Here is a 9,984-nt window from a genome sequence, read left to right on the forward strand (position 1 = left end):
TCGTACGTGCTGTTTGGTCACAATATGCCATAAATCAAATTAACAAATTGCATGCACAACAACCAAATGATTCTGTTTTCTATCTCCCAAAACCCGCCGCGAACAAGTTACTGACCTTTTTATCAGTCCCGAAGAAAGAAAAAAAAAGCATTCGCTATAACTCATTTCACCCTAGCGTTCTTCCCGGCCAACGTCTTGCGAATCGTTTTGTTGTTACTTGCTGAACCCTCTTATTCAACGAATGACCGCCGAAATGTTGAACCTATCTTTGACCCTCTCGGCAGGGCAAAGTTTTACCATCGCACCAGTTTACCGACCTTGAGAAGCTTGTTTTCCATGCTGTGTTTTGCAATGACAAGCATTTTCTTCGCCATATCGCTTCATTTTAATCTACCCAGCGTTAAGCACGGTGAAATCAACACGGAAAGTACGTTCACCGAGCGTAATTGGAACAACAAACTTGTGAACCATCGAATACCAACCCGAGGTCAACCGAAAACTACCCGTCTCGTCTGGAGGGTCGTTTGATTGTTGATGGGAAGCAAATCGAAACCCGCAGGCGAATCGTTTGTCATTCGCAATGATCATCAGCACGCTATTGCACGGGTGAGGTGCGTGCATAGAACGTTCCATACCATGCGGCGAAGTCCCCAAGACCAGGACCATGTACCTTCCGATTACTGTCTTTAGGGCAAAGAACACGGTATTCCCTAGGGTGAGCGAATGACGTCAAAGAAACTCATCAACTGTAGCGCTCGGGAAGAACATCTTCGACGGAATGAAAGTGTAACCCGAAGATGTCAAACCAACCAAGAACCGGGAACGGTTGTAGGTAATTGTTATTGCCCAGAACAAGAACATTCAGCCCAGAGTCTTTGCGCTGTCGTTTCGGTACAGGAACACCAGAAGGTTCATCAAGAGACATTCATGTCTTCATCGTCTTCATCGCAACGGATGATAATTTGGGTGCTGATGAGCAAGGCGGTCTTACGATGTCACATTGTACACGGCAAGCTTGTAGTGCACCGATGGTTCATCGAGATCCTTTTTCCCAACTGCGTGACCTATTCGCCGCACGTCCCTTCAAGAACATCTTGCGGCAGCTACCCACCATGGACACATCGAACGGTAGCACCACACAGTGTGAGTGATGGAAAAAAGCACTAAAACGAATCAATTGTCAAGGTGTTGTTGCGAAATAAATGAGAAAACGAACGGGCCCAGTGCAGGACCGGGGCGTGAGCCACCGCTTGAAGATATCCTCACCGTACACGGTAGTACTCGCTCCACTCAGCACCACCCCATGCATCGGGGTGCTGCGCAGGCGGCCTTCTTGCCATTGTCATTGTTGTCGTGGCCTCGTTTTCCTCCGGCGACGACCACTGCAACGGATCGTAAAGAAACGGATAAAGGCATCGAAACACGAACAGAGGAATCGTTTCATTTCAAACAGCGAACCATCATCGTTCCATTCCTTGCTGAAGGCACCCGCCACGAGCAAGGAGCATACTTTGGTTCCGAGAATGGAAACGAGGTCACGAGCACCAAGGTCATCCCACACTTGATCCTTCCAAATTTTCATCCATCTGTTCGGCTACTGGCTCACTTGCAGTGCATTCTTGAAGGGAGAACAATGCCAACAAAAAATGCTGCTCTGTTTCGTTATTTTTAAACAACAGGTGCTATTTTCCCATGGACACATTTTTTACAACAAAACTGCTCGGGTGTAATAGCGAATTACATTTATATGCACTGGGATTGTACAGGGGTTTCCATTTAGTAGTAATCGATTTTTTTAATAACTAGGTGACAGATCTTATCTGACAGATAATTGTTTTTGTATTAGCAACGTTAATTCATTACAATTTTCACCATGAACAACTACAGGTAAAAATTGTTCAACAAAATAAAAAAACACATTATTGACGCTACCCCAACAGTCGTGCTAGATAACTAGAGCGGAGCATCGTAGCCAGATTACACCTATCCCGACGGTTGTTCGTGTTCGTGAGTAAGAAAATTCAGTACCACGATATATTTAACAACTTTAACCCATCGATATAATCCGTATACTAAAGAAAGTATTGACATTTATTGGACCATCACTTCCGCAAAGTAGAGGAATATAGAAACGAATAATTCTAATTGAAAGGTTAAGCCACATTCAATGTTCCTTCATTGTTCCATATCGAAATGTGGCGCTTTTGGCCCGCTGACGCAGCAATCAAATTGGGTCACATTCGAGTTCTTCCAGCTGGAATACACGATTTAACGATACATTGTTCTTGCATATTAGATTCACCATGCAATTGCTACGCTTCAACGCAAAACATTCGAAACAGTGATGAAAATTACCGACAAAAAGGAATGTTTTGTGTGTGACATCTGAAGATGGCAGCAAAAAAATTTTGCTTGTTTTAAGTTCGCATTTTAAGCATTTCGCGCGTTGCCGTGGAGTAAAGCAGTTCATGATGAAAATTGTAATGAATAGCCGTTCCTAAGCCAGACACCATCATGAAGATCTGTCATTTGGGTTTCGAATTAAAAAAAAAACCACGGATACTACACCGTAGAAAACCCTGTATAAACAAACATTTGTAATATTTCTTATGAAGGTATTCAGTAAACATTCTAAATATTACTTGCTATTCTTGACGCTAGAATTTGCATGAAGAAAAAGTAATGTTTTTTTTTCTCTTTATGCAATGGATTTAATCCCGAAATCAATTCAATTCCAACTCTTGCAACTTGAAATATAAACGTTGAATCTACAAACATTATCATCAACTTGGTTTGAGTGTATCATCAGGGTAATTTTAATTAACATGAGCAACTAACCGGTACATAGCTTCCAGAAAGCCGACCACAGTTTTTAATCCTAAAATTTTGTACATCCAAATATCGTTCCCTTTCCACGTTTTAGCGATTGACCTAACTTTGGCTTGGAAAATATTTGTCAAGCGGTGCGCACAAATGGCACGGGACACTTACCGGTGGCGTACGTCCATCGTCCGTGTAGCCACAGTTACAGCCTTCGTCACAACATATTCGAACGAGCTCGTGTTCACCGCAGGTGCATGGTTCCTCGTCCTCCTCATCGTACGGACAATCCTCCCGTATGAGAATGATGTAGTCCGCTTCGAAGAATTCATTTCGCGTCTCGTCGAACACCACGCGGTTCTTGCGCACCGGCGGTGGCCGATTCGGTTTCTTCAGTAGCCCCCGGAGGGTGCCGGTCGCCGTTTCACGCATCGTGTCGCCGCCCGTAGCAAGCGCTTCCGCCTCACTACGATACAACGGGATCGCCTCGATCACGCACCCACAACCGTCGTAGCCACGCGATCCGAGGCGCGCTTTCGGTGGCGGTGGTGGCGGTGGTATATCACGATCACTCACTTCACCCGTAGCAATACTTCCGATGCAACCACTAGCACCACCGGTGCCACTGATGGGGCACTTGTGCTGGCCCAACGCCACCACCACACCGCCCGGTGCGGTTTGTTTTATTGCACTTTCCCTATCGCCGTCAGCGATTTTGGCTGACACGGGCAACACTACACCACCGATCGAATATCTCACTTCTTCCCCACTAGCACTCGCGGCCCGATTGGTCGGCACACTGCACTGAACCCCTGCTGGCACCACGGCACTCAACCGTGGCGTCGAATAGATTACACTGGCCTTCTTCTCGCCGACCGACACTCGTACCGCTTTCGGTGGAGGCGGTGGCGGCGGTGGTACGGCGGGTGGAGGACCCACGGGACGGGTTCCACGCAACACCACCAGCAGATCGTTGGCCGCCTCCTGCTCTTGCTGCTCCTCTAGCTCTTCCTCCAGCTCATCGTAGCAGTACTTAATCCGATACACTTCCGGCTCGTAGTCCTGCAGATGGCGCGTGTCGAACTCGCAGTTCGTATGCGGATCCGCGGCAAGCAGCTTCTCGAGCTGCACAAACTCGTCCTGCAGAGCCTCCTCGTCACCTTCGGTGACACCGAGATAGGTGCTGTGATTGTTGTTTAGAATGTCCTCACCAACGGCACCGAGCACAATATGGTCCGCAGTATCTTCCTCGTCCTCTTCGTCCTCCTCTTCCTCCTCCTCGTCGTCGTTATCCTCTTCCTCGGTAGAACCACCGACAATCACCGTCTCGACCACCTCGAGCGGGTCACCAATGCGGGCTTTTCCGCCGGGAAAGATTTTACAAATTTCTTCCGACTCAGCCCCACTACTCTCCGGTGTGTCGGTATTGCGTCGCAGCTCCTCGACGGCACGTGGCTGTCGCTGGAACCGCAATTGGTTTGGGGTTTGGGTGGCACGGATAGAGCTGGTTGCAGTGGTTGCTTCACCGAAATACTCGGCCGCGTTTTGCTGATGCACTACCGGCGAAAGTAACGAGGGTAATGAGACAGCCTTCGACAAACCGTTCTCTTCCGCAGGGCTGTTATTGTTCTTGTCTTGTCGACTGCCCTCGGCAACAATCACCGCTTCCTGCTGCTTCGCGGTTGGCGTTTGGCTCGCTGTTCTTTGTCTGTTCTGGCGCTCGAGATCCAGGCAGGATAGCGAAAGTAACGATGACGCCGACAGTGATAGCAGCGATGAGGACAACGGTGGCAGAATCGGTCTCGTCCAGGATGCTCTCGACGTGCGGTTGAGCGATGGTGTTGGTTGGGCGGTAGCGCCGTGTGGCGACCGATTATTGTTATGGTTTTTTCTGTTGCTCAGCAGATAACTCTCCGTATCATCCACATCCCGTGTCGCGTCCTGCTGTAAACAATTGAGCGACGATGTTTTCCTAGACGCCAGCAGCGCACTACTTCTGACAGGCTTTCGTTCACCGCCTTCGGATGCTGCGGATGCTGTGCCAGCTAAAGCTTCAAAGCCTTGTGCTGATGATGATGGTGATGATGATCCCAATGACGATGTCGACACGGACGACAATAATCCTCTCCGGTTGCGCTGTGTTGGTGAACGCAAGAGCGTCACGTTCGCATCGCTACCACCGTAACCTCTCGCGTCATCTTCCGCGGGCGGGCGCAACGATAGAGAACCTGCTGCAAATGTATTGGTGTTGGCATAGTCCGTCGACGACGAACGAGCGTCCGGATGGCCTGCGCACACTAGCAACGAGGGCAAGGATCCCCCAACGGATTGCGAAGCGCCGCCGTACTTTGGCGACTCTCCCGCACCGAGTGCCGATAAGCCGTGGGAAAATGAGTCACGGAACAACTTTTTCGTGTAGGCAAATCCGCGGAACCGCTCCTCCAGACGCTTCAGGCGCTGGCTCGCCTCAAAACACTCAACGCCACCAGCACCGCTGGAATTTTCGGCAACCTCAGTGGCTTCTCTGTCCTGCGCAGCGTATCCTTCCAACGGTACGACCACCGTAGTGGGACAGTCGCTACTCGGCTCACTTTGCACGCGTTCACTCACTCTCGCACCTTCGAGAACTTCCTCCTGCGTGAGATTCGTTGGCAGGTATGATCCTTGGGGACGGATTCCACTGTCAATAAAGTTCACAGCGAATGGTTCCGTTTGGGTGTTCTGGTGCTGGTCCCTTCGCCCGACAGGACCTTTCACAATATTCACACCTTCGTCGACTGCACCCGACCGACACAGGTATCCTCCGTCGTCACCCGTTGCACCATCGACGTCATCGTCGATAATAATAATACCACTGTCCGCACTAGATGGATTGTTACGGTGCCCTGTCCGCGACTGTGCACCCTCCGCCCGCGCACTCTCAGACCCGTCCGAATCGTCCCCCGCGCGGTCCTGGGTGTTGGTTGCACTGTCCCTCAGCACTGGCGAGTTTTCACTGCAGTGGCAGGAGTTAGTGCTTGTGTCACGGCACGAAAACGGAGCCTGCTGCTGCTGCTGCTGCTGGTGGTGAACACAGATGTGCGCACTGAGCGTTACCTCCACCAGCAGTGAGGAGGATGCGGGATCGGTTTGCGTGCAGGACGGACACTCCCTCCCTTCCGGATGAAAACTTCGCTGGTGCACGGACCGTTCGACTGTCGGTGGCGAGCAGGTGCCGTAATAATTTTCACTCTCACTATCCGAGGACAACGGTCCTGCCCTCGCTGACACTTGGGTGGATTTTTCCTCACACTCGGTCGTGCTGGTTTGCACCGTACGGGCAACGGTACCGTTTGGGGTCAGCTGTAGCTGCTGCTGCCCTAGGCCTTTGGACCGCCCTTTCCCTTCTTCGCCCACACCGTTAGGACCAACAGCCGTCGGAACGCTGCTGGTACTGACGTACTCTAATCCTCGTAACAGACTACCATGCTCGCCAGTGGAGTCGCTTGCTGGTTGCTGTTGTGCCTCGTTACCGTCCTCGACGTAACATCGTTCGTCGATTCTCTCACGCTCACCAGCGGCGCTCCATACGGCCGCAGGAGCAGGAAGTCTCCCGTCCGACACTGCACACGTTCGAAGGCTGGACGCTCCACGCTGAATGTCTCGCTCGCGTGCCTTCAAATCACGTCCATCGATGCAACAAACCTCAATGTCACTACCAGCGTGCTGGTGCCGTTCATCGATCGGTGCTGAGGAAAGCTTCACATTACTCAAAGCCACTGGCGAGCGCTCGTCACCACTACCAACACCGTCAGCAGGCAGCACGGGTGCTTTGGGCCGTCCTTTGACACCCGGTCCACCGTCGCGGGGGTCGTGTTTCACTGTGGTACCGTGGTGTTGGTGTTTCCTTCGCCGTTCGCCGTTGATCGATTCGGTTCCGGCGCATGCGTCCGCTAGGCAAACATCCGCCCGCTGTCCCCGGACCAGTTGTCTAACCGTCCCCAGCGGCCGGACGGTGCACGCGAGAGTTTCGTCGATTCTCCGCGTGACTGTTTCACCGTCGGAATTTGCTGACACGGCTGCTGGACAGATGGTAACGGTTGGATTCGCCTCACGCTCCTCACGATGATGCCGCTGATGATGGCGATGACTCTCACGCTCGGCATGTAATGGAGAGGAGCATGCGCGCTGAACCATTTCCGTTTCCGACCACCCGTTCACCGATGCGTCCGCCACGTCCGTCAGCTCCAGTATCCGTTGGGGACTCCATCTTCCGCCAGCTTCGCTGTCAACGTGACTACGCTCAGCGGCACTCTTCCTGCCGTTGACATCATGCCAACCGTTTCCCTGCGCATCGCCCACCGGACGGAAAACATTGTCATCTGTTTGCCTAGTCTCTGTTGATATTTCATTACAAAGCTGGGCGGGTGGATGGTGCTTTAGCGTTGCCTTCCTTCCACCGAGGGTAGGATCACTTTCATCGACAGATACCCTGTTCCGCACGCTAAGGCTCGTGGTATCGATATCGAGTACCTCTCCATCAACTTGCACAGCCTCCTCTTCCGCCTCTTCCGATGCCTCACTATCGGACAGATCTCGCTCACCATGCGGATCCTGCACGATATCGGAGTCGTTATCGCTGTCGTCATTCCGAAATGGATCATCATCTAGCAGAAATGTCACCTTTTTCACTCGACCACCACAAGTCACGGGCACACTTTTAATCTCGGACATCGCAATTTCCGCTTGCATTGGCTTTTCTTGGCCATTTGTCTCGTTTGGTTCACTTGTGGGTTCCTCTTGATCGCTGCTAAAATCGATCAAATCGATCAAATCGTTGTCACCGTAGCTGTCTTGCTGACTATTATCTTCGCCGTTATGGACCACACTTAATACCAAACTGCTTTGCTCTTGATTACTAACTTCCGCGAACTTTATGTCGTGGTTTGTCCCATTCTTTGCACCATCGACGCTACGCCTGACAAATGTTTCTTCGAGTTCATCCATTACCGGATCATCAGATTGCAACGTCGGCGGCAGTGTGGTAGACGGTGTCTCGAAAATATCTTTATGCCATTGCTCTAGCGTAGTTGCCTTCCGTGTCGTGTCTTTCGTCGATGTGTCCGTGCTTGCCCTTAGTACTTCCGGAGGCTTTCGCAGACTGCGCTTTACGGCGACTCCCACGATGACCGGCGGCTGCTTCAGTTTCGATAGTTTCGGATGGATGAAATCTGCGGTGCTACCCGCCGTACGCACCGCACACGGTTCCTCTTTGTGTGGCTCCACCAGCGTCATCCTGACGCTATCGTCGTCTATCACAGCCCGGCTGGATATGTCATCCGACTCACAAATACTGGTAACTGCTGGCGCGATCGGAGACAGCATGGGTCCGACACCAACGTGGGCAGGAATTCCGAATGGATCCTGCATTACCTTCCGGTGTGGTACCGCATAATCCGGCTCCTTGCTGATAGTGGGACCGGCACCGGGTGACGTTTGCAGCAACAGACTTTTGATCGTTTCCATCGTGTTCGTTACATCCCTTCTTGCCCAACCGAACCATGCAGTGGGGAGGGGTGGGGTGGGTTTGTTCTTTGGTTCTGAATCGCACCACAACTACGCAGCTGAAACGATAAGGCAAGAAAACAAAAAAGATGTAGCAAAGAATATAAACATTACGAGCTGATGCTTCTGTAATCTCTTTAGATGCGCTTCGTTTATTATTATTTGTACCAACGCACAGTACGTACAATGTACCCTTTAACGTTAGAGTTTCGGAGAGTACTTGCGCCACATTTTCCTTCATCAGTGCGAAGAAAGAAAATGCCCTTTCCTTTATCTCGCTACTGGATCAGAATTTATTTCCTCCTCGGTAAAAAGTTGCAAGCTACAGAGTATGAAGGAAAAAAATCTTGTAAAAGTTTTGCATTTCGATGTCTAAATCGTTCGACCAACTTTCGCAGCACGCAATACACGAAAAACATTGCGTTAGTTACCGTAAACTTACCCGTGTCTTTGAGATAATGAGTAAGTTTGTCAAACTAAGCTTATAATAAGCTAATTAAAAGTTATCATATTGACATTGTATGAGAAAATGCATCATTTGCCATGCAATTTGACACAACCATTTTAAAACTGAAAAGACGTAATAAATCGTAATGTGATGTAAATAATCATATAACGTAATAAAAAACTTGCTCAGAATGGTTAAGTACATAAACGACAGGTGCAACATTAATATTCATTTCACTAACCAGCCATAGCTAACTCTCCAGAGCGAAGAACCCATTCGCAATCGGTCAAAAAGCTCACAAACTTATCCTTAGCTGAAGTCTTGGTGCAATAGCACGATTATTGAACTGCACGCTGCGGTGACAAAAGTGAACGTCCTGATCTTGACCTAGCTGCAAGGTGTGGTTATATCGCATTTTTCGCACTGTGTCTGAGTCGCATTGCAGAAAAGCGATGAAACATTCTGTTTCTTTATTTCACGAACTCAAAGCTGTATTTGCTCCCAAAAAAAACAACCATTTCTTGGTGCTTCTCTTTAACCATGAACTCTGCAGTTCGACATAATTTAACCTACTAATCTTGACGCTCTGCAGCTGCTGGCAGGACAAAGAACAAAGAATCAACGGCAACGTTGGATTTGAAGTACAAAATCGTGCACGTCAGTATGTGAGCTCCATCCCGAAGCGGAATTATTGAGCGGCAAAAAAAAGGACAAAATTCTTGCAGTCAAAAGCGACGAAGACCCGTTCTGGAGCTCGTGCAGCCACACGGGGACACTGACTTCGTTCGATCTAATGAAATTTTACACCTTTCTCCAGTCCACGGCTATGACCTTCGCAGCTTGCGCGCTCAGCATCCAGGATTCTGCTACGACCAGCGGGACCAATGACCGTAAGCTCGTTCTTGGCATCATCATTTTAACGCCATCCTTACAGCGTACGGGGGATGAGGTCAATCTCCACCGCACGCCATCATTGCGCCCGCCTCAGAGGTATCCGCATGTGCTGCTCCGTGTGCCAGAAAACAATGCACAATCGACAAATCCTTGACCCAGGACGGCATAGCCCGTGTCGCCGAATGTGCGCCCGAGTAGGACAGCGCAATGGGAGCAAAAGTTCGTCAAACTGCACCAACAGAGCAATGGAGGGCATTTATGTTTTTATCTCGTTTTAC

General features: G+C 50.1%; 1 protein-coding gene across 1 annotated transcript in view; it reads right to left on the minus strand.

Annotated features, from left to right (window-relative positions):
* Positions 1-8,325, minus strand: part of LOC128719096 (uncharacterized) — a 39,105-nt gene extending 30,780 nt beyond the window's left edge. The window contains exon 1 of the mRNA XM_053812717.1: positions 2,992-8,325. Coding sequence (XP_053668692.1) covers positions 2,992-8,325 — 5,334 coding nt within the window. The remainder of the gene's footprint in view (positions 1-2,991) is intronic.
* Between the last annotated feature and the right edge of the window lie 1,659 nt (positions 8,326-9,984).

Source organism: Anopheles marshallii, chromosome 2 (assembly GCF_943734725.1).
Source record: "Anopheles marshallii chromosome 2, idAnoMarsDA_429_01, whole genome shotgun sequence".
NCBI lineage: Eukaryota > Metazoa > Arthropoda > Insecta > Diptera > Culicidae > Anopheles > Anopheles marshallii.